This window comes from Amblyomma mixtum, chromosome 3 (assembly GCF_055824585.1).
Source record: "Amblyomma mixtum isolate Tamu chromosome 3, ASM5582458v1, whole genome shotgun sequence".
In the NCBI taxonomy this organism is placed as follows: domain Eukaryota; kingdom Metazoa; phylum Arthropoda; class Arachnida; order Ixodida; family Ixodidae; genus Amblyomma; species Amblyomma mixtum.
The window spans coordinates 83361870-83386919 of NC_143014.1; the positions used below are offsets into that span (position 1 = coordinate 83361870).

At 50.5% G+C, this 25050-nt stretch overlaps 1 protein-coding gene across 1 annotated transcript in view; it reads left to right on the forward strand.

Annotated features, from left to right (window-relative positions):
• LOC149350818 (uncharacterized) overlaps positions 1–25050 on the forward strand; it is a 211353-nt gene that overhangs the window by 70933 nt on the left and 115370 nt on the right. Inside the window, exon 2 of the mRNA XM_089579971.1 lies at positions 1895–2182. Within this exon, the coding sequence (XP_089436097.1) occupies positions 1895–2182 (288 nt within the window). The remainder of the gene's footprint in view (positions 1–1894; positions 2183–25050) is intronic.

Here is a 25050-nt window from a genome sequence, read left to right on the forward strand (position 1 = left end):
TTCCGCTGTGGGCAAGAAAAGAAAAAGCAGCGTTTTGTCGTTGTTTTCTCATTATTTACTTTCCCGCTGGCTTTCTAAGATGGACCTGTCTATGTTTACTGCAGCATACACTAACGTCACCAACCATCGTGTGACAACCTTGCTGAACCAAGATTCGACGCGACGCCCACGAACTACAAATGCATCTTCTTCCTTGAGATATGCAGGGTGTAAGTAAAGGGTTCTAGGGCACCACCCAGGCTGTAGACCTTTTTATAGATCAGGAAGTGTTATTATAGCGCCTACCTGCGCTGAGAAGCAGAAGGAACAAGAATATAAAATGCAACATTTTATTGTCTGTGGACACCATCGCCCAGCTCATGACGGAAACCTTGGAATTATGTTTGCTTTCTGTCTGTGTATGACCCGTCTGATGTTGCAGGGAACCTGCGGTAGTGCAAGTGCGCTACAGTTATAAATCTGACTAACACAGTCGAGTTGCCTACGCGTGGGGCCTCCATAATGTTACACACAGGCTGACAGTACAAGAAAAAAATATATTCACGTTGGAAACACCGCAATGAAGTCTTCACTATACGACCGGTAACCGGTAACTGAATCAAATGACACTGCAGGCGTAACTGCCAGCATTTTTAACACCGACACATGGGCGCGCAGGACAGTGAGGACAAGAAGGTATTCTGAACGCGCTTTTCAAGAGATCAGATTTGTGTAGTCGAATCGGAATCTGAAAATAATGCCTGTAGCTTTTGCTGGTTACTTGTGTGCAATGAAACCATGACGCTATATCTTGGGCCTTGTTTGCATCTATTGGCACCCGAACGTCAACGATCTGTGGGTGCTGCTTTGCCTTGTGTTCGGACTCTCCAACATCGCAGGAGAGAAGAATGTCAAAGGGTGGGTGCTTAGAGCAGGGGTTCTCAAACTGGGTTCCGCGGGCTGTCTTCTTGTGTTCCGCGAGAACCCTCACCGGCCCTGACCCGGCTGCTGATAAGAGACTGGCTCTGAGTGCTACTGAGCCACGCTTTGACTTGCTCTTAAAAGGGAAGCAGTACCACCCATCACAATAGTGTTTGTATTAATCTGTGCAATAAACATATAACTTTTGCAACTCTCTCTTTGCAAAAATGCACTCGACAACATTGCTGGTAAGTGAAAGCGGGGGGGGGTCCCTGGAACTTATTGAAGGCTTTTGGGGTTCCTCCAAGCAAAAAAGTTTGAGAACCCCTGGCTTAGAGGAACGAGCGAATGCGCTAGTGGTGGGTAACGTTTGACTGGCGGCGGCATTTGGTTTTCGCTGAAAACAGACGTCGGGTGAAGTGGTAAATTAGGCACAACGCGTCAAATGCGAATTTCAGAGCCGGCCCCTGGACAAATTTTAATTACACCATGCTATTGGGAGGGACTGGGTACCATTCTGGCAGCAGCCTGCATATGGCTGCCCGACGAGAGTGTAAAATGGTGTGCGTGTGACCCTGTGGCTCTGATTCAACGGTGCTGCGAAATTTCGAAGCCAGTGTTGCCGCAAATACTCGCAATAGCTGCACATTCTATAGCGACAAAAGTCTCCTTCAGTGCGCGCGAAAAGCATGCGCATAGGTTATATGCTTTCCAACGATCACCTCGTTTCACTACCACAGATTAGAGCGTTTGGGTACTACCATCACGTGCACTAGCCTGTTCTCTAGTCATCGTCTAATAGCTAAGCTGTTTGCCTCGGTTACTGCTCACGCGTCCTGGAGACTTCTGTCCCTGGTTGTAAGAGGGCGGTCTGAGTGCGTCAAGTTCTAATCTGCCATCAAACGCGACATGCGTGTCGTCTGTGCGCAGTGCGCCTTTCTCAAGTGTGTGGCACTGACTTCAATGTGCTCGGCGTTCCTCTGTCTGTGCGCAGCTGATGGGCGGCGGCGGCTCGGGCCACTCTCCGTCCCCGGCCACCGCGGCATGTTGCGAGCCGGCGCGGCCGCTGGTCGGCGAGTCCCCCGGCGCGGCGCCGGCCTCGGCAGCATCCGGGCCCGTCTGCTCGCTGCCGGCGGCCGGCTCGTACGACTCGCGCCTACTCTCCAGCTACCCGCAGCTGGCCACGCCGCGCTTCTACAACGCCGGCTACGGGGACCAGGCGGCCGCCGCCGCAGACTACGCCAACCTGGCCGTCGACTCGTCCGCATTCTACCCGACTCTGGTGAGTGAGTGGCCACGCCCCCTTTTGCGCTATCGCGCGCAACTTCTCGCGGGTTGACACGTGGCACCAACAGTTAGCGAGAATAGGAGAGCCCTCTGGTTTGTAGGCTGTCCCTTTCTCAGTGTGTGCAAAACTACCATAGGGACTGCTTGATGTGTCATATAGGGGTTGTTTTTGTTGTTGCACATAACAGTGGTGATGATTGATCACTAACCTATACTTCCGAGATGCTTCCAAGAGGTGCCAATCGCCGTCAGACCTGCAATTATCGCCCATTGGCGTGAACATGCAATTGTGATTGCCATGGTATACTACAATATTTCGCGTCAGCTTTCTCTCCATCATAACTTAATTACCCCCAGAATCGAATACGTAGCACAGCTTTCATTATATAAGGAGGAGGCGGCTGCAGCTGGCAGTTCATGCTTGTAGCCTTAATTGTCCTGCCTGTGGAGCGTTGGAAGAAAAGAAGCGCAGAGATGCGGACTGTCAGTTCTAATTCAGTCGGAACTGCAGTTCAAGGAAGATAGGAACACAAACAAATCACGCTGAAAACTTTCCGTTGCCCGTGAGAAATACGTGTAATTTAAATATAAACCATCCCAGTGATACTACAGTTGGTAGACCCTACTAGGCCAACGACTGAAGCCAATTAACGGCTTCCGATGTCCATAGATGCAGCCGCTGGCCATGGGCTCACGAGTGCACCATTCTGTTTTTACTCGGAAACACATAAATCATGTCAGATATGTCGGGTTTTATCGACTCCACATAATGTCTCCCCAAATGTGGGAATTTTCCCACTTTCAACGCCGAATTGAGACTCTTGTGCCGGGTGCGTGCATTAAAACGAAAGAGAGATAAATTAAGGTGCTTATAGTTTGATTTTCTCGCTATTGCTTGTCCTCGATGCGCATAATTAAAAGCTTCGAGCAACGCTAATCTACAGCCGGTACCATTTGCAGCGAGCAGACTGGCTTGTTGGCTAAGTTCTATGAACAGCGCAAGACAGGCAGCGGCCTAGGCAGGTCCGCCAGCAACAACGTCGTCTCTCTTTCAGAAACTACAATGTAAAATAAGATCTCCAGAAGGAAGCAGACTAAGATCACTACTTTCATCATGAGCCATGGCTTTTGTTCTGAGAACCACATATTCGAGGTACGGGGAAGGAACGTTGTGCTGCGATAAGGCTTTAGAGGTGTCTGGAAGCATGCAAAAGAAAAAAAAAACTCAGAGAAGTAGAAGATTAACTGACAAAGAGCGCCATTTCTTAGAGGGTCAAAAGTTTAGTTTAGTTTGGGAAAGGTAAACCAGTGCACTACGGAGTAGATAATAACCGCAAACTTTCGATCTTGAGCAAGTCGATCGAAGAGGCATTCCACTTTTAACTGAGCATGATACTGGCTAAAGAGGAAGAAGTCGCGAAGTCACCTGGAGCTTTGCGTTGTGTCCGCTCAGTAAATTGATGAATTAAGAATGCGGTGACTTCAAACAGCAGCAGTGGAACCGGCTTCTTTATATTCAGTGATCAGTACAAGTAATGATATAGAGGTGTACCCCTACCCTTAGTACGATGAGCTGGGCTCGAAGTATCGCGAAGTATGTTGTTAGTGCCGACCACACGCATGAATGGGGAGGAAACGCGCACGGGAGGTGCCTCACAGCAATAGCAAATGATTTCTACAAAAGCGTCACGCTGTTCGAGAGGAGCGCACGCACCATGTGGGCAGCGCGTCGCAGTGACCACTGCTGCAAAGGGCTCGGACCCGGCAGAGGACGGCCAATATCCGCGTCGGTGCCCAGTCGGCTTTCTGCCAAGATTCCCACGACGGCTACGCGCGTGGCTGTGAGAGGAGGCCCCTGTAGCGTGAGCAAATAAACCCTCTTCCGGCTCCGCCGTGTAGTACACACTGGGCGCGATCTTCAATGAAAACCTGCCCGGGTTGTGGCGGCGGCGCTCAAAGAGCTGGGGGTTCGCGTGGCCGTATACCTTAATCCGACGCGTATTAACCGCCCGGGCCACCTGAACAACAAGCGGGTCGGCTCACAGCGGCCGCAATTAGTCGACAGCAGGGGCCCGGTCGCCTTTACAGCCGCGCGCCCGCCGCTCACCGCGCCCGAGAAACACTTGCGCCCCGGGGAACCTGACCGCGGCGGGCACATCCTGTTGCGCAAAGTGTCCGGTACTCGTTAAACGCGCTCGTAAAAAGTCATTGCACTCGCAAGGCCCGGCAATGATCGGTGGGATTGGTCCGCTCGCCGCAGGCGCGCACCCCCGCAGCAGCAGCAGCTCACCGGGTCACCAGATGCGCGCAGCGCACGCGTTGCGGCCCGAAGGGATCAGCACCGACCGGGGCTTACGAGCCGGCCGGGCGCGTCGCCCTTTAACGCGTCCTGTTGAGCCATTTCGCGGGGTTTAAGCGGCCGGCAGCCTTACGTGCTGCGTCTTGCGGTTTTGCCCGGCTCGCCTCGTAACGAGTTCAGTGATTAAATGCGGAGGAAAAGGAAGCCGGGGTCAATGAATGGCTAGCGCAGCCGCCTTTGTTATCCCGTGGTGGCGCAAGCTACAAGCGGGACCCCTTCAGCGTTTGCATCGTCTACAACAAAACTTCCGCGGCACAGGCGCGTACCTCTGCCGAAAGAAACCGCCGTCCACATCTACACTGTCGGCTTAGCGCATTTAATCCACTGCTCTGCAACTGGTGGTGCTGCTGGAGGTCGGCGCGTCGGGTCGCTGAACCAGATTCGTGCTGTTGAGGAGACGGACCGAATGACAGGTCGCTTAGACGCGCGCGCGAAGGCAGCGAGCGATACATACAGGCGAGGAACAGAGTAACGGGCTCACGCGAGGGGTGTGGGCCTTTTAAGGAATCAATGGCCGCTGTCTCATTTAACAGACAGATGGAGTGATACCTGCTGCTAAATTTTCTTGTGGCTTCATCACACAGGAAGGTTTTTTATTGTGATGTTCTCATATAGGGTCTTTAGGGGCGATCAATTGGATTGATGCGAAGAAATGCGATAGCAATTTTCTTTCACTCGCCAATTTATTCCAGTTCTGATTCTATTTCAACTCTGTGTTCATTGTCTTTTACTCCCCGATCTGCTCCAATTCTGATTCTATTCCAATTCTTACTACGCAACTACGCAAAGTGATCACATTGTTAGATCTCGGCGAGTCCTCATACCACTACATATGGGGCTTGTGAGACCAGGTTGCTCTTCCTGAGCAATGGGAGAAGGAATAGCTCCCGCAAGCCTAATTTTTGAACACATGGTTCTTCGAGAGGCTGTATATTTTTCGCGCAGGCCTGCTGTTGTCTGAGTCATTTTCTTCTTAGTCATTTTCGTTTTTTTTTTTTCTGAGTCATTCCTCATCTGGCGTCTCACTCCTCTACTGGACAAGTGAAGAGGGGCAGGACGAGAGGGGACGGTTGACAGGTGACAGACGGCGGAGGCTGATTCCTCTAAACGACACCAGGCGGAGGCTTCACAGATACGCCGCCGACGCCGCCGGACAGCTTTCGCCTTCATGGCCTTCCTAATGCTATCGCAATAAAATTAGGGGCGTGCGAATAGCACTTTCTCCGAACCGAATCGAATACGAATAATGTATGTTTGTCACCGAGTCGAATACCGAGCTAAAAACCGAAACTAATGCGAATTGAATAGTGATAGAAGTGAATAAGAATCGAATATTTGTACTAATATTCGCTATTTCTGCGAATATTCGCACAAAACGAGCTACCATGCGAAACACTAAAGCGCCAGAGGCGGCGTTGCGGTACGCGGTGAAACAACTTAGGGAGTTAAAGCTACAGCTGTTCAAAGACGAAACACTCTCCACTAAGGCGTCGCAACACTAAGTCAGTGTATAGGCTCTATGACCGTCGAGTTATGCGCATAGAAAATTACCTTTTGCTATTGATGCCGAAAGAAAATAAACCAGAGCCACACGTGAAAAGTATTCGAAATATTGAGAACATAGACTATATGATTACTTCGAATGAGCGAATAGATGACCGCATGTCAGAGTGTTGGCAAAAAATTTCTTGCTTTCAGCATTGAAAAAATAGTATTTTCGAAAATTTTCAAAACGCTTTAGGGGGACCTGGAAAGTCGAGGGACGCCCTCCAGCTGGAAAAGCATCATTCGGGTCGCAGGTCAGTGTGAAGGCTATAAATGGAGATGATATCGTGCTCCAATCACTTGGGCATCAGTGCAATATTAATATGGAAATAATATCTCCATCTCAGAAAATTGGTATATCACCATGCTGTCGAGCATTATAGAAGTCTTTCTGTTTTTGTGGTATGTTGGAAAAGCAACGCCTTAAACGCATAAAGTGAGTGTGATTCGCAGTAAGATTTGTCTCGATTATAGCTTTATGACTGCATTCATCGTTCAAACCAGAAACAGCGATGAAAAGTAAAAGGTTCCTTCCTCCTCCGAATATCCCATGGTGAAGGACGTTCGCAAATATTCTCCACTTTCGCTCGTTAGTCACATCATCAGAAGACGCAATTGCCACTCTGCACATTTAAAGAGACTGAACATTTCCACGCTCTAAACCCGTACCGTGGGCTACGAAGCACATCACAGTCAGGTTACTGGTTACGTTTTGCGCTCTCTATACCGCGCAGTGAAAACTCTCTGCACGAGCGCCTAATCCTTTTGCCTCCGTCGCGAGACGCCGCGGCCGGGTGCTGAACGCTCAATCTCGTAACAAGAGACGTCGCCGCGACGGCTATCATACTACACTCACGGCTACAAAGTTCTACCAAGAGATTAAGTTTGGCTGCGATGTCGCGTGTCCCCCCCCCAATCAGTGCACTCTTTGATCATGCCTTACAATAGTTTCAAGGAATAATAATAACAAATGAAGAAGTGCCGGGGTATCGCTCGAAGAGGCTAACGTATACGCAAGCCAGAACGCCGCAAGGAAACTCGGCCAACGGCCAGAGGACTCGCCCCGAAGGGCGGCATCCGTGACTCGGCTGCGGCGCCTGCCGGAGCGGCTAACCGCGCACTCGCGGTTATTGTGGGCCGCTGTAAAGGAGTCGTGCAGGTCGTAACCAGGGCACAGGCCCTCGCTAGAATCGCGGCTCGGAGGCGGCCGTCACTCGTCGGCTGAGGCTAGCGCAAACGCGCTAAGCCGGAGCACGGCGCCGCGTGCCGAATGGCGGGGCGACGTTTTCTTTCGGCGCTCGAAAAGAGCGAGGAGAAGAGAAAGTGAAAAACAAAAGCGAAGCGCAGGCCTCCCCTCCTCGGCAGCACGTCTACAAACACATCGCGGCCGTAAACAGACGCCGATCCGCTGACAACAAGCTTTGCAGCGACGGGCGTTTTGTTTGCTTTGCGGCGGTTTCTCGCTTGTCGGCTTTCCGATTAAGCGCGCGTTTGCGCGGCTGCTGCGAGGCCCCTGGCAACCCCGGGACGGGGCGCCGCCGCAGCGTGCTTTATGCGCCCGGAGCCAGGGAGCAGCGAGCTGTCATTGAGCGCAACCTGGCTCGCAGCGGGCGCCTCTTCCCCCTTCCCGAGACGCCCGACGTCTGGTTGCCCCTTGTGCCGCGTTGCTAAACTCAGGGCTGCCGTGACATCTGACATGGCTTGAAACAATCCGTCTGCTGCCTGTTCTCTCTGTCATTGAACCTTCCCTCTCGGCGCTTCTTCCCGCGCGCCTCCGCTTCTTTCTCGGTCAGCGTCGCCTCGGCCGCGCGCATCAGTGTCAGGTGTCATTGCTTTCGTTTTGTGCATCTCGCAAATGAAGTCGGAGCGGCAGAGGCGCGCGCGCTCTGCGTGTGTACTCGCCGCGGCCGACTCGTATTCCGGATCCGGCCCGGCAGTGTTGACTGACAGCGGCCCTTGTCTTTTCCTTTCCGTGCGCCTCACGTGGTCAGGAGGAGCGCGCTGCAGAAATGACACGCGGCGCTCCTCGGCTGCGCGTCTATTTTTGCTGCGCACCAGCTTGGGCCGCCGCAGTGGCCGCACTGCGGGGCGCGCGGCGGCCAAGTTTGCGCCCCGCGCGCGCGTCGGAGGCGGGGCTGCTTAATTGGATAATGGACTTGTCTGGTTGCGACGCCCACCGTATATACCGCCAGCGATTCCTGAAAAGTGCGGAGGCGGCAGCGTTGATGCTTTCCGCTCAGCCTCTGAAGGCACTCGGAGCGTTACAGCGCTCCACCCGCTAGCGAGAAATTAAGGCGCTTTTCTTGAGATCTGGAGTGGCAAACAACGCGACGTTCACTGTTCGGGGGAGAGATGTGGCGAGGAGTCAGCCCCATTTCTGTTTCCGCTGGCGCCATTAGCGCTAGCGTTTACGAGATAATGACAGTCACTTTGCCGAAGGGTAGAAATAATTTTCGGAGCTTGAAGGACTTCTGCTCAGGGATATAATTTTCGCACTTACGCACATGACCCACGAAAGTGAATGAGCGTGTGAAAGTTTAATGATGCTCTGGGGGTCTTCCTTGTCAGCTATCTGCTTCCTCTACCTTTCAGTTGATTAAAAGCTAGAAAGAGAACCTTTCAGTGTAGCTAAGCAGGGCTAAGTAAAGGAGGGCACAATGTGCGCACAAGGCGCTGTTGCAAGTAACAAAGCAAGACACTGTTCGTTGGAGAGGATGACTAACACATCACTTAGTCATCAATAATTGTGAGGCAACTATAAAGTTTCTTTCGGCAATGCCGTGAATAAACAAGAATAGTAGCAGAAATTTCGTCTCCCTGCAAGTTTCAAACACCCCAATACTCCGTACGCAGCGCGCCGCCAGTCTTCTGTACTATACGGGATATATTTGCGCATTGTTCTCACCGCTGTAGTACAAGCTGGGGTTGCTGTTGCCACCAGAGGTGCGAACAGATAGAAAACAAACGGCGTAAGAACCGTGGATTGAGGGGCAGCTAACTGAGAAGACAGTGCGTCCATGATAAGGTTTGTAACGCTTAGCTAACTCTTCAGGAGCTGTTCCGCCTCTATCGAAGGGTCGTTCACGTCGCACGTGCCAACAGCAGTCTTTGAACGCAACAAAAGGATACAGATATCGGCCTCCACTCATTTCGTCCGCGCCGAGGCATACGCCGGGAATCCAGTGTTGCGTTTGACGCGGCCACGCAGCGATACGCGGCCGGGCGAGGGGCGCCGGGCGAGAGGCGGCGGCTGCGTGCGGCTGCGTGCGGCGCGATGTCGTCTCCTCGTTAAAGCGCTCCTTGGCGCCGCGATACCTCTGCCGCCTGCTGACTTTATAAACAGACTGCAGCGAGGCTTGATTTATTACGACAAGGTCCGTGGAGGAAAAGATGCGCCCTCGCGGCGTGAGAACCGACCCGACATCTGTAGAGGGGGGGAGGCGATATATCATCACAATAACGCTGTGCAAATGAACGCGCGCGTGCGCAATTCCAGCGGGTTGCTGCTGCGCTAAGGGACACACGCGCCCAGGTCTACTGCCACTCGCCGCGGAGTAATCACCAAACGGGGTGCTTTCAGGCGTAATGAAGACATGCGTAAGTAAATAGCAATTTCAGGGTGCGTCTCTGCGCTGGCATTCTGTCGGCGGCGTCAAGTCCACCCCCCCTTGCCCCTTGGTTATGTAAGCAAAAAGCTCGGCCACTCGTTGCCAGCGTCTGCCGTCCAAATGATGATCGATGGGATAACTGGGCAGCGCCCGCAGCGCGCGCTGCCCCGGCGAGACGCCGTCCAATTAAAGCTGCGGCCGCTCACGCGCGCCGCTTGGCTTTGCTTTGTCCGCGCAGCGGGCCTCGACCGGTCGCGGATAAAACGGCGCTGCCCGCTCGGCGCGCCGTCGCCGCGTTGCGTCTCGACCTGCGCGGACCGCATCCTCCCGCGGCCGGGCCCGTGGCAACCGAGAAGACATCGTGTTACGAGCCCCTATGCGCGTGTCTGGGCCCTTGCCTGCAGCTACTAATTTACATGCTGAAGGCACATTAGGCTTCATCAGCGCGGTACCTCCTTGACAAATACGCCTGACAACGAGATCAACTGCTCATTTTTTAAAAGGCGGTCGTTCTCAAGCCTTGCTCGGTGGTCATTCAGCCGTAATTTGTCGCTTTGTAAGCGAGGAGCGTGTACGAGGAGGAAATCTGCTTCCTGATTCCACATTGATGGATCGTTTGGTAAGGAATCTCGCGTCCATAAGGCCATTACAAGAATACTGTGTCCATCGCCAGTTTGCATGCAATGGCCATGTGTTCACGAAGCTGCCAGTGTTATTAAAGAGATGTTTCGTGTCGGCATGTAAACGATTATAAATAGACTGTTTATCTGGCTGGGATTAGAGGTAAGCCCTTTGTTTTGGACACATTAGCACCAAATGCCACTATATTCGTTCTTAAGCTTCCTTTTTGCAATTTATTGGTCCAGAAATGTAAACCAGAGTTTAGTGGAGCCTGCGGGAAGGCATCGATGAGACACTATTGGGCGGTATTCTTATGTCTGCGAACGCGCTGTTCTGTTTTATTCGACGCCAAGGGCGCCTTTGGAGAGATTTAGAAGCGCATCACAGACCTAACAAGCAAGCACGCTCCGGCGAGGGCTTCCCTCTTTCATGGTCATACACGGATCGCCATTTCACGACGTATTCGATATAGGAATGCGGCAGACACTACGAGAGACTGCGAGGCACCAGTCGACGAGCTGTTGGGAGGCGTCAACCAGCTAGCGAGCTCTTGGGATGGCGATCTAGTCAGGTGCGGCGGCGTCGATGGCTGGGGGGAGTGACGAAAGCTTCACCGGCTTCGAACAGGTGTCGATTTACCGTTACACGCCGGTTGGAATAAAGAGACAAGCCACTTAGGAGGCCTACAGTATGAATGAACACACATGACCCCTGGGAAGTCCTAGGAATTTAAACCAATTAGCGGCGGCGTCGATCGTTTTCATCTGGCAAGTTTTTATTTTATATCGCTTGAAGCTCTCTATGAGACGAAGTAACCCATAACAAAGGTAATAAAACAGCCCTTGGCGCTCCTTAACTACTAACTTGACTTCTCTCACGTGCACTTCATGTGGCTTATGAGCCGAATATGATGATTAAGTAGTCTATATTGGGCGCTCTGCAATTGTAGTGCTGTCATTCTGAGTGCAAGAAAATGAACTTGCGGCTAAATACGTTCGAGCCTTGGGAGCGGAACTGCAAATAGGGAAACCTCATTGTGCCGAACTTTCGGTGAGTTGAAAAATTCTTCTAGTAATCTGGAGCCTTGAGAAAGTAATATTGAGTCCTCATCTCTTTCGTCCCGCATAATTCATTGTGTAACTTTGGGCCGTAAAAACTAAAAGCAGAGAATCCTAGGGACTATCAGGAATGAGATTGGCCAAGAAGTTGTTTAATTCATGACGCTACCAAGTTCCGCTTTCGTAGGCCGACGGGAACATCTTAATAGCAGCGCCGTCGTTTCTTTCTGTGTTGCTTCCTTGTCGTCTCCGTTTTTCGCGCTGCCTGTTGTTCACTACGGGATTTATTGTAAGAAACGTTAGTAAAAGTTTATGAATGCTCACAAACCAAAAAAAAACAAAAACAAAATTACACAGAGATGCGGCAAAGCGGAAGGAGTGTGGCAGCCCGGTCCATCATGGAATTACACCTGGAAAGCGCGTGCCTATGCATCCAGTATCCAATAAGACAGCTTTATAACGCGCACTTTCGTTCTGACATGCTAGGCGTTGCAAGCGAAGGTCGAGCCAATTCGTCGGGAGGCCAGTGAAGCGTTGTTCATTAGGAGCTGACAAGTTGTGCGTGTTGTCCCGTGCCTAACTGTCGTAAAGAACGCATTCGCCAAGCAAGTGTTGTAATGAACTAAACAAATAAACGCTCTAATGAGAGGGGATGGCTCCATGGCCCGAAGACAGGTAAGAACGCGTGCTGGCGGACAACACGTGGCCACGCTGCAAGGAAGTTGTGCGCTGGCTCCCCCATTCTGTCGCCTCCGCCAAATGGAGCAGCGGAGCCTCGCTGGCGTGACATATCCGAGCGCGGCGCCGTCCTGCGAGGAATACCGAGAGGGAGCCGCGTCTGCCATTTGGCGCGCAGAAAGAAGCAGCAAAAAGCGCGCCGTGGATGCGTTTGCAGGCCACACCTACTCAGGTGGGGTGGCAGAGATTCTCGGGACTTCCGTCCTCGGCGACTCCTCCCCCGCTCGTTGCAGGGGCAGCTCCTCTCGCCGCAGCCTCGACGCCGCTCGCGCGCGCGCTCGCGCTTATATGCATGCGTTCACGGAAAACGCAGCCGGCGGCGGCGCGCTCGCCGGTGTGGTCCCGGACGCTGGACGCCGCCGTAAGTGCGCCCTGACCGATGCCACGGTGGCGCTCCATAAATCGTGGCCGCGTTGCGATAAGAGCGGGCACCCTGCTTTATGATCCGCATCTTCGTCGCCGCGCCTCGCCCTGATCGAGTGGATAGCGGCCGCAAACGAGGCAGAGATAGTAGCCGGCCTCCGGTGCGCAGAATGCGACGGGGCCTTTTCCGAGACACAGCGGCGCATATGGACGCGGGCGGCACTGGTGCAGCATGGGTGCGTGCGGGGTTGGTGCTGTAATGGCCGCGCGGGCCGTTCGGCTACCGATTCATAGGCTTCAGCTTCGATCGCCAGCCTCGCAAGGCGCAATTAGTTTACCCTCATTATGTATAAGGAGGACAGTCACCAGCAGAATAGTTTGTGTGTTGAAATAACCCCTGGTCTCCCAGCTGTGCACAAGCTTACCCGACAGCTTGGCCATTTACATTCTTCAGTTCTGTAGCAGAAATTCTCTGAGTAGAAAAAACAAGACGATACAGGACTGGACTCTACTCACCGCATTTCTGCTGTACAGATCTAAAGATGAAACACTAACTAGCCCACTTGTCGCATTGTTAGCATTTACATTCCTTGGCAGTCGTTGAAGAAATCCAAAGCCTCGCCTTTCTAACATACATTGCGCCCGCATCGCTGGGCAGTGAGTGAGAGGAGGATCGGAAATGCATTGCCCTGTCACGGTCGCACCGGAAACATCTCCATCACGCCTACGAAGTTCTTCGTGACGCATCAAAATCAGTAACTCGTGCAGAGAGTTCGTTCAGCCTGTATACTCACTACCGTGCTCAGGTCACTCAAATTCTAATTTTATTCACGGCATTGGCGATAACAAAATGTGCATCAGGGCTGGAAACGTCTCCATCCGCTGCAAAGCTGCTCGGGTGCGCTCAGTGCTCAAGAACTGATATACATAGATAAACAAGCATACGCGTCGTGACGCTGCTTAAAGCAAATTGAAAAGTGTGCTAAAACAGCGAAAATAATCTCTTACCGTGACGTCACGACAAGCACAGCCGCTATCTTTTCTTTGTTCAGCTTGCGGACGGCGGGCTTACTCGAAGTACGTGAACGGTGAATTTCATCAGCTGCTCAGGACCGATTTCGGGAATAATCTAGAAATGAACTGCTATATCCGTGCCACAGCATGCATTCAGTGGGAAGTTGGTTTGGGCTTTCAGTCAAGCATGAATGTTGCCACCGCTTTCGGTAGCGCCTCAACCGTGCTCTCTGCGATTTGTGTGTTGCTGTTCTCTCTTTTTTCTTTTTCGTGAGGAAGATGATCTGTGAGGCAAGGCTGTTGCCGCCATCGAGTCTGTTTTGTGCTTGCGCACGCTTATTTCCAACAAATCTATGAGCGAAACAGCGCACTGGCGGCAGAACGCTCATTAACCTTGACGGTCGAAATCCATTGCCTTTAAATCACGGGACTGAGTTTTATCAGCTCAGTTCAACGTTTCTCGCAAGGTTTAAGAGCCGCGAAATACTGTCGTGTCTTTTTTTTTTTTTCAGCGATAATTTTCAGCGATAATTTTATGTTCGGTGCCACGTATACTTCTGTTTTGTTCTTGAAAATTCAAGAGTGGCACTTAGCAAGAAATATAAAGTCCACGTAAGAAGCCACCTAGCACTGACGCAGGCTGCACTTTGCCGCAGTCACAGCATAGATGCTGCTGGAGAACAATACTATATACATAGCTTGCATTGCCGTCAGCGAAAGAAATCTCGTGATATGTGCTTCCACCATGTTTATGAACCACCAGCTCCCGCCGTAGGAAGCACCGCAGCCGCGGTAGGAAGCACCCGAACTGTGAACGTAAAAAGTGAGGAAAATACGGAACACGGAAAAGCACCATCGTCCCATGTGCTTCTTTTCTGTGCCCCCTCTTTTGCGCAGTTTTTATATTTACAGCATGTCATACCAAATTTAGCTCCCCACCGCCCTCTCCTGGATTGCTGACAAGCTCTCACCTACGCACTAGCGAGGAAAATGTGCGATTACAGCGATTGGTCCTCATTCAGTCGAGGGTGGCAAAGTAGCTGATAATGTTACCGCGTAATGTCCTTCTCTGCTTTCAGTCGTGAGGGGCCGATGTTCTCGCACTGCAAAACCGTTTCCTCGCACCGAACATGCAATTATACGATAAGTAGCGATTTGTAACCCTCGTTAAAGGACTGCACATTCGGATAATTAAGGCATGTCCGCGCAACAAGCGTGAAGGAGCCGGTCGCAGCACGAAACACCTCTGTTAATCCGCGTCTCAAAGTGCGCGCGGCAGCCAAATGGTTCGTAAACATGGCCGCCATAGCAGTGATCTCGCTGAGGTGACGTCAGGTGCAAGCTATGTACGTGCCTTGCAGTGCTCCCCCTCCATCAATGAAAGTTTTTTGTTGCGGCGAAGCATTTAACAACGAAAAAGAGTATAATGGTTACAATAACTCCGCTTAAATTGATATAAAGGGAGGATACAGGAGGCGCTGACGTAAAGAGAGGATAAAGGTGCTCCGCTTATCTTTCTTCTGTTCTCTGTCGGTGCTACCATCATCTCTTGCGCCTGAAATGTCTTCCGTACTTCAGACATTCCCAATGTTGTGTGCGGTTTATATGAAATCATCGGAATATTCTAGTGTATCTCGCTACAAGTTTTTCGCAAAGTGTATGGCTAATATTGGTAATTAAGCAACGCTAAATCTGTGTTGCCAATCCATACAAAGACTGAATGTCTACCACTGTTTCCTGTATGCGGCTAAAAGAGCGCTCGCTGCGCTGCCCGGCAAGTGTTCGTGAAACGACAGGCACCTGCTACACCCCGACCAGCACCAGAGTCGCTGCTCCCGCTCTGGACGCGCGCTACCAAGAGCGCCGCTGAGCAGGAGGATGCCACGTGGCTTGTCGGGTCGGCCGTTGCCGGCAATCGTCGACGCACTGCACGTCCTTGCTCGCATGCCTTCGTGTATTCACACGCCATGCCGTCTGCGCTCTTGCGCGAGCGAAGATGCGATATTTTCACGGAGAGGGCGTCCTCCTTGAATCGTTACGCCGCGAATCAAATGACGGGAACAAAAAAAAAAAAATGGCAGAGAAACAGTAAGAAGTCCAGTAGCCAGATGATAACATACAGAAAAGGTGGGAAAGGAAGTAAAGGCTTCTAAAAAAGCGGAGCCCGCGAGACGCCCATCGCATTCGCAGCGCCCGCAACGAAGCCGCGGCGGCATTCGCCGAACACTGCGCATGCGCGCCGTGCACCAGCAGCAATGCGCGCCCGCCGAGACGCGCGCGGGAGGCTTCCTCGCTTACTTCAGCGCCAAAACGTGGCCGAACGCAGACAGCGGCGCCCAGCAGCGGAGAATAATGCGGAGTTGACAGGCTGCTACGACGAAATATCTCACGGCTCTCGCACTCGTCCCTCCCAGCGTGGAATGCCCGCGCAGCGCGAGCCGGGACCGCAGTTTATTATGCGCATATGTAGCCCGGCATAACTAAGCGGTTGGCCTTGGGTGGCTGTGGCCCGCCGCGTCTCCTTTTCCGTTGCCACTCGATGGACACTGCTTGACAAACTATGACAAGGCGGCCCGCGGACGTCCATTCGTAGCAACTTATCACAGCGCTCCGGCGCGAATTATGTAGGCACACATGTCTGCTTGTTCTGAATTAAGACGGCTAAACGCCGCCGGCGCGCGCCCAGTCCGCGACCCGCGCGCCCAACATTTTCACTGGCTTTCGCCCTCCGCGCGATGCTCGTTTCGGGGCCCCTGTATGCGAAGCTGCTGGGAGCCCATGCAGCGTGTATACATTACGGGTGGCGAGCTGACGCAGCCCCTGTCACGTCAGCGCGAGGGGCGAGCGGACTTTTTTCTTCCCCCCCTTTTTTTTGGCCCTCGCTGCAGAAGCGCATCGCTCGGCCTGCCCGTGAATGCCAGCGTAATGCTCTTTATTCACGGTTTACGGCGACACCTTTGGCTGCGGGAAACACTTGCGTTAGTGGTTTTAAAACTCTCTACCCTAAATATGGTAAACGTGCCCCGAAGTAAGCCAGCGTACCAGACTAGCGGATGTGCTGCTGGAAGCTCCGAGCCAAGCCTTCAGCTGCGTGGCGACGAAACAAAAATTGCCCTATAAAGCTTCGTGAAAGCGACTTTCGCGCGTCTCAAGGGCTGTTGGAAAAGGGCGAACTCTCTATGAACGCTACATATGTCTGCGACAACGAAACCGGAATGCTCTCAGCTGTAACAGGCACCGAGTGTACACATCACTCGTAGGGGTGACTTTGGAGAAATTCTTGTCCACGCTGCGAAGAGTTTTGCTCTTATTTAGCGATGCCATGCAGATTTACAGCACACTGAAGTGAGCTCATAGTATACAGAGCGAAGTGAGCTCATTGCATATAGGGCGCATGGGGGAATCTTGACGTCATGCACTGCGCATGTGTGGTGAACCAGTACTGTGGAAAATGGTTAGCCGGCCTGCGAGCACGGTTTTGTGCATGTTAAATAATTAGCATAAAAACAGCCATTGAATGCTGGGCTGACGCTGAGGTAAATGGGACAATGTAACGTGACAACGCACTAACGCGCCCACCGCGGAGTACTTGCTGTAGGTGCATGCGAAGAGTCGATTTGTACAGCTAAGGCTTTTGAGTATTGTACACAGCATGATTTTGCCTTTTTTTCAATATTTACTTCTTGTTTAGTGCGAAGTCTTACTCCATAGTTTTAGTTCTCTCGACATCTGATACTTTACACGACGGTTCAACACGCAGGCAGATACTAAATCACATGTTCAGCGAAACAAAATGCCCATCTCTGGCTTAATACGTCTGTTCAGGGATAACCTGTTATGTCTCAACTATAAAAAGGAAGACTTTGCGACCTTTACTCGCATAATTTACACGGTGCTTTACACGGTCAGTGCATAAAATAAGCTGACCTCTACAAGCTGCTCAGAAAAAAAAAAAATACTTGATAGATTAAGTGTACGAGTTCCTAGCCTGCCTATGCAGCATTGTAATGGAATCTCATAACCACAGTCACAACATTACAATCACCCTGCGCTGGATACCTGGTCATGCGGGGGTTGTGAGAAATAAGTTGGTTCATAAACTGGCCCGCAAAGTCAACATCCACGCTCCTTCGATATTTTGTCCAAATACAAAGTCAGTGGAAGATGACGTAACACGCAAAGAGCAAATAGCCAAGCATTACAAGAACATCAGGGAAAGCCGCACTGCCTTCCCTTAACCGCACCCGTCACTCAAAACGAAATAAGCGCAGTTCCGTCGCAAGATTTTGACTAACACTCTCCTCACCTCAGTAATGCTCTGCGACGTCGGATGGCGTGACTCAGCTCACTGTCTCCACTCCCGAAGATCGGGGCCGATATAGAACACATTCTGTACTGATGTAAGGCTGACAATTCCTCACCTTATTTCCGTTCCCTCCCCCTTCTTCCAGCAGAGCTTGGCTGCACGAGGACTCTGCGGAGGACCAACGTAGCGCTCTTTTTCATGGGGCTCTATAAAAAAAAGTCGGGGTTTTAAGTTAGTCAAACCGAGTAGGGCATGCGAAAGCACTTGAGGCAACACCGCCACAAAGGAAACGGCATGCAAGATATTATCGTCAGCCGCTATCGGCAGCCGCGCGCGGGTAGAGGGCGGGCGGTTGCGCGTGTTGAAGGAGCAGCTGCGCAAGGCCTCCGCTTGCGCTGCGTCGAAGGTCAAAGGTTGAGGCTGCCCACATACCTCGGGTTTTTCAGCATCGTTAGTGAAGTAGCGCTTTCGCACAAAAAGTACTGGCCCGAATGAAATCTTTCCTCCTCGTTCTCCTCCTGCGCAGTGGCAGGTGTGCGATTGCAACTTTCTCCAACGCCAACTGCGCGCCAACTGCGCCTCTTGCGGAAGAAGATCGTGTTAAGATATAACTCCATACTATTGTTATTATTATTTGGCTTGCAAACAAGAAGAAAAACAGAATTGAGGACAGTACCCCTGAGCTATAAGTGAGGTCGAAAGTACGTAGAAAAAATTGCTTTCTTCGATGAGGACAAGCTCTAGAACCGCTTAATGGGGTGGAGAGGCCAAATTCTGGGTTGGCCACTATTTGTTTTAAATGTTGTGCATTGCCACAAGACGCGTGACACACGCTCCGCGATTCATATGTGTGCGGTAAATAACTTATCTTTGCAATATATACCGGGTGTCCCAGCTAAATGTAACCAAACTTCTAAAAAAGGCGAAGTGTCCTAGTCGAGTGAAACCAACTCAGGGTTGTTCATAGTCGCGTGGCCTAGTCTTGAGTATTTTTTTCGCTCTTCAAAGTTATTTAATTAGTTAAGTTTAATTACCTAACTTTTTAATTATTGACTTCAGGAAGAAAGTGTCAATGCAAAAGTTTTAGATCACCTCGAAAAACCGCTAGTAGTGTTGTTTCCGTCAAGTTACGATTTACGTAGCTTCATTTATTGGCCTTAAAAGAAAGTTGTCACGTGACCAGCTGCTCGCTCACTTCTCTGCCCCAATGTACACCCAAAGTCTCATCGAGGAGAAGACTTCAGAAAAAAACGAATTTTATTCTTTAAGGCGCGTCTTGGGACGTTGAAGTGGCACAGTTGTCATGTAGAAGCTTTTTCTTATTGTGCGGGTTATGGTTAAAGGCCGGTAGAAACTACTTTACGTAAATATTACTTTGCTGCAAATGTCTCAGTAAGCTGCTTTTTAAAGCAATCTACAACTTTTCCATTGACACTTTGTTCCTCAAGTCAATGATTAAAAAGTTAGTTAATTAAGCTTAACTAACTAGTCAACCTTTAAGAACGAAAAAAATACTGCAGACTAGGTCACGCGACTCATTTAATTTTACCCTAATTTGATTGCAGACGGCTAGGACACCCCATGTTTTTTAAAAGCTTGGTTACATTTAAAAGCTTGGACACCTGGTATGCTGAGTGCTTTCGGTTTCGGTTTCTCAGAGCCGGGGTGTGCTATGACGTCATAACCATGGAAGAGCAGCAACCCCGGTCACGTGGGCCCCAAAAGTTGGGATGCATGGAGTGCTGCGTCGTCTGCTCTCGTACGCATGCTATGCATACCGGCGCCTTTCTAAATGCCGGCAAACGTGGTCGGTATTGCGATACTGGAAAAGCCAAGCTGGTTGGTTGGTTTGTTGGGGTTTAACGTCCAAAGCAACTCAGGCTATGAGGGACGCCGTAGTGAAGGGCTCCGGAAATTTCGACCACCTGGGGTTCTTTAACGTGCACTGACATCGCACAGCACACGGGCCTCTAGAATTTCGCCTCCATCGAAATTCAGCCGCCGCGGCCGGGATCGAACCCGCGTCTTAAGGGTCAGCAGCCGAGCGCCGTAACCACTGAGCCACCGCGTCGGGGCGAAAAACCAAGGGGTCCAGGTATGACACCGAGTTCTCAAACCAAATGGTTTCGCTTGGGCTGATCTCATTCGGCATACCGCGGACGCCGACGCGGTTTCTACTTTGTGTTTAGCTTTGCCACACTACGCCGATGCTCGGCGGGTGTCTGTGTTGGTGGCCCGTGGCTGACAGCTTGTCAGTCGGCCGATCTCCTGGTCACATTACAACGACAAGATGCCTCGCTGTCCATTCCGACCAACACCCGTCGCCGTCTTAACTCCACCCCGCTCGCGCAGTCGCGTCGCGAGTCCGCTTCGGGTCCCGTGGCTGCTGATTTCCATACCTGCTGCTAGCTTTTTTTTTTTGCTGCTTGTTTAGCCAACAGTCCGTATATTCGTTAAATGTATGCTTCAAGATAATTCCATTGGATTCAGCATTTACCGCGCGAGTGCGTAATTTCCCCAGGAATGCGCCCATGACGACGACTGCACCTCAGCGCTAGATTTGTTTACTAGCTGCATGCGTACAGGCAGCAACTGCGCGTTCGTTTGGCATGAAGCGCAAGATGCGTTCTACTTAGATTAAACAGTCAAGCTTCTCTTTTGCGCCGGTTTTACATTTACTTTTGTACGGAGTGTGGTAACTCTGCAACAAGCACCGGTGGACGCGAGCGCCAGCCTGGGGAACACTTCATCGCCAGGTTGTTGACATTGGCTATAGGACCGGCGTTTCTCGCTCATGGTATCTGCTTTTTCCGATGCGATCATTATATTTATCTTTAAATTGTTTTATCCAGAAGCATATTCGGTGCCCATTTACAATAATTAGAATGGCATAATTTGTTTTACACAAGCGATGCGCGACGACTGCATATATGCTGCCGACCTCCTGCAGCATTTGTACCGGTTGACGCCGCCTAGCAGTGGCGCTTCCCGCTCATCGCACGTGTGCCCTAAGATGTAATCGTTTATGGTTTATGGGAGTTCAACGTGCCAAAGCGACTCGGCCTATGAGGGACGCCGTAGTGGAGGGCTCCGGAAATTTCGACCACCTGGTGTTCTCTAACGTGCACAGACATCGCACAGTACAGGGGCCTCTGGAATTTCGCCTCCATCGAAATTCGACCGCCGCGGATGGGGATCGAACCCGCGTCTTTCGGGTCAGCAGCCGAGCACCATAAGCACTGAGCCGCCGCGGCGGCTAAGATGTAATCAATAGGTGATTTCAGGTCAGTTGTCAGAACTGTACTCGATGACCATTTGCATTCACTAGAACTTAGTTAACTCGCTCTCCACAATCGCCGACATTGCACATACGATATAAACCCCGCAGACTCGCTATGCCTACTCGTCGCGGAAGGGGGCCGGCGTCGACTAAATTTAGCTGTTTACCGCTGGGGAGTGTCGAAGTGTGGACATATTGAAATATAGTCGCTCATTTCGCTTATTAATGCGAAAGCATTAATTATATGTCCCATTAGCACAAAAGCCAGCGTCCTTCGCCGTCCATGACACGAAATTTCTCAGGGACGTCATCATGCTGTCGCATGACGTCAGCAGTAGACCCCAAGGTAGTGATGTCTACAGCAAAGAAAAAAATTATATTACTTCCGAAGGGGCGCGGAATTGAACCCTGGACCTTCAGACCGCGAGGAGAACACGCAACCTATAGGCCACAACACCTTTTTTTCCCTTTATTGCCTTTATTCACGATAAAAAATACAGACGGGACCAATCGGAAAAAGTGATTTGGTTTACAGACAACTGGTCTCGCCGTAAATGATTCAAGTTTGTCACTTTCTACAATTCACTTATCCGCTAAGATACACATGGATGACTTTTCGCAACCTCTACGATTTCACGAATCACCAAAATACTGACGGATACCCCTTATATGAACATCAGCATGCCGAACAACCATTCGGCGTTTCCACATGCTATGTAAACACGGCAGCATTAGCGTATCATACGACACACCGTCATCATTCTCGGCTGCCGAAAACGGAATTCCGTGGGATCTAAGGGGAAATCATCCCAAACGGAAACCCCATCCGAACAGTCTTTAAATACATATTTAGCGGTCTCCGGCTTTCTGGACAACAGATAGTCGACACACCATGGTAAAGAAATTCCCTTTTCTGCTATCCATGTCTTTACGAGGGGAACCCTGACATGCAGTTTAAAGAAGAAATTTTTCACAGCAGGGTGTAGAGGCATTAATTGCGCGTTTCAGTGCATTTTGCCCCTGTTCAAAAGAGTGCAATGATCAATACATAGGAACAGGCAAAGCGACTTCAACGAGATCTCTGTAAAGCTGTTTTTTGGCAACGCTGGTTAAGTATTCCTTTGATAGTCGCGTATTTAAAAAACGGGTTGCTTGGACAATTTCACGAAAATAACCATACGTTCCACCAGCGACATGACAAACAGTTGATACAACAAGCATCGGTAAAGCTCTTGCCAAGCGAACCTGACAAACAGTGCGCAGAAAGGGATCCCCTATATTTTGCATGAAAAGGAACCGGTTGAGAATTTCACCCAAGAATGAGTGCGACAGAGAAAGGTCACCAGAGCGTGCGCGGCGGAAAAGATTCCTTCGACTTGTTTTCTCATAAGATGAAGCCCAGATAAACACTGCAAAGATCGTGTGTATTTTATATTCTTCCTTGAACAGTGCAAAACCCGAAGCACATACCACACTTTGCTTATAAAGACAGATTAGATGCATTTGAGCGAGAAAACACTGACATTTGTTTTAACCCCTATTCTTCTGCTTTGTTTCTCTACTCTTCTGCCTGCAGTCTCCAATATGGATCACTGTCCCGGTAGTTTTCTGAAACGCATAGGCCCCAAAACCACGTTATTTCTTGGCGAATAAGGGGGAACATAGTGTGTGCTAATGAGTAGGTGGGCCATTACAAAGGAAGGAATCATTAATGAAGCTCGCGATAGAGCTCACCATGAGACGGTGTTTTCGCATTCAAAGCACGTAAGTAGTCTTAAGTGCCCTCCGTAATTTTTTTAATACGGATAAGGCATAAAGAAGAGCAGCTAGCCAGGTCGTCGTCTCATCGGCGTGAAGGTTTCATTAGGCCGCCGATGCTGGTGCGTCAGCTGCGGCATATATGATACATACCGAGCATCCCACCTATACCACCGACGCAGCGCCTGGCCGATGTCGTGCGTCGCCTTTCGTAGTACGTCACGTTTCTGTGCTCTGAAGTCGCTAATATTCACTGATATCTTTCCCAAGCTCATAAGCCATTAACTATCGCGCTAGCGATGGATCACGATCGTGAGAAGGAGCATTTAAGGACTGTGGAGCGGAAGGAAAATAGATTTGAAATGTTTGTTGCGTCCAATATTTGACTGTCGCTGACCTTATATACAGAGGAAGTCCACAGCAAGCGTTTGATAACCTCAAAATTTGGTAGCTAAACCCCTTTAAGGCTAGGACAAGGGTCAATAGCTATATTTTCTTTTGTACAGAAAGGGTTACGAAAGGGCTACAGAGCGAGCACTCTCTTATGCATTTCCCTTTCCTCTTCAGTCCTTGTCTTCTTGGTGTTAGTTAAATTTCGAATCGACCTTTTGCTTGTTATTTCTTTCCCAGAGAACCCGTTAGTTCCGTAAAAATTTCCAGTGCGCGCTCAATGGAGCCACAATGAGCGCTTGATCCGGCGACCCAGCTCGCGCCGAAAGTCTGACGCACAGCAGTGATGCATTGTGTACGCGCGCTCTCACTGGGTGGCGTGGTCACTTCAAGCGCGACTTGTGTGCTGTCACTGAGCCCTAGGCAGGCTGCTGAGACGGAATCACTGCAGCTATAGACCTCCTTCACCCCGCGACGTCACGGAGATGCGGTGGCGCTGATGTCAGTAGCGACTTTCGCGTGGTAGGCGAAACAGGTTCCGCCTGGCCGTGCCTACCGCAGCTGCCGCAGCTACCGGCGGCTGCATATCGTGGCTGCGCACTGCAGAAGCAGCATGTACTGACCAGCTGCGTCGCTGTTGGATCCGCGTAGTATCATAAAACGAAAAATTAGATTAGCTTTAATAGGTTTCTCGGAAATAAATGCCGCATTAGGAAATGAGCCGTGGTAGTAAAAGCGCGAAGTCTGGGTGTAGACCGGCGCTGCCAGTCAACGTACTTCATAGCACGGAAATTGCCGCGCTCATTCACCTGAGCAACAGCATGGTACGCTTAAAATTGCGCAAGGAAAAGAAAAAGCATGTATGTAGCTGCGAACGTTTATCACCCTCGGCTGGTGTGCACGGGCGCCGGCAGGGTCACTCTCCACCAAGGAGTGCGTTATTTTGTTGATAGCGCAGCATGTTATAACGTGTGCAGAAGTTATACGAACGTGTAATGACGCATTTTAGGGCATTTAATATATACTTCAAAATATTTCTTAACATTAACGACATAATTATTTTATTGTAGTCGAAAAGTCTGGTAAGTTGTGACAATCTTGCGCGGTCGCGTTGGCATGCTTCGAACAGCGCGTACTTTCATTGCATCCCACAAGTGTCATAAGCTTCTTCATGAAGCTTCTTCATGATTGACAGCGGATGAGGCAATAAAAAGTGTTTTCTTAATTGATGCTTGAGATATGTAACCAAATTTGGTGCAAAAATGAAATTGCTCTGCTAATTTCAGCAATGCGTTTTATTTTCAGCTATACCTGGTAAAGTTCTTGGATAATTATAATTAACACCCTCGTTAAGTCACCACGGGTCTTGAATAATTAAGTAGAAAATGCGGAAATTTTTTATGCCAGCACGTTGCCAACGCCCTATTCTCTATGATGGCGGTATTACTTCTTTTTTTTTAGATTCGCAGTACCTTTCTTATCAAAAATGACTACCATACTACTGCTCCTGTAGCAACAAAAAGTCGAGAGATTTATTGCACTCCTCAATGTCTCTGGAATCGTTCGCGACAAATAGAATCATTCTATTTCCATTCGTTACAAATTTACGAAGGGGTGAGTGATGCCAATCAGAAAATGTGGTAGATCACAAAACAAACCTTTAAGTTTATTTACCTCGTTTATGGCCTCTTCGCTTTCGTTTTGGTCAAAGAAATGCCGCACTGAAATCAACGAAACCTCTGATCCCTCTTCTGCGTACTACCATACTACCATTGTGGTGCTCCGTCGTCGGAAACCCGCAGGATTCGCGACGTGCCAGGACC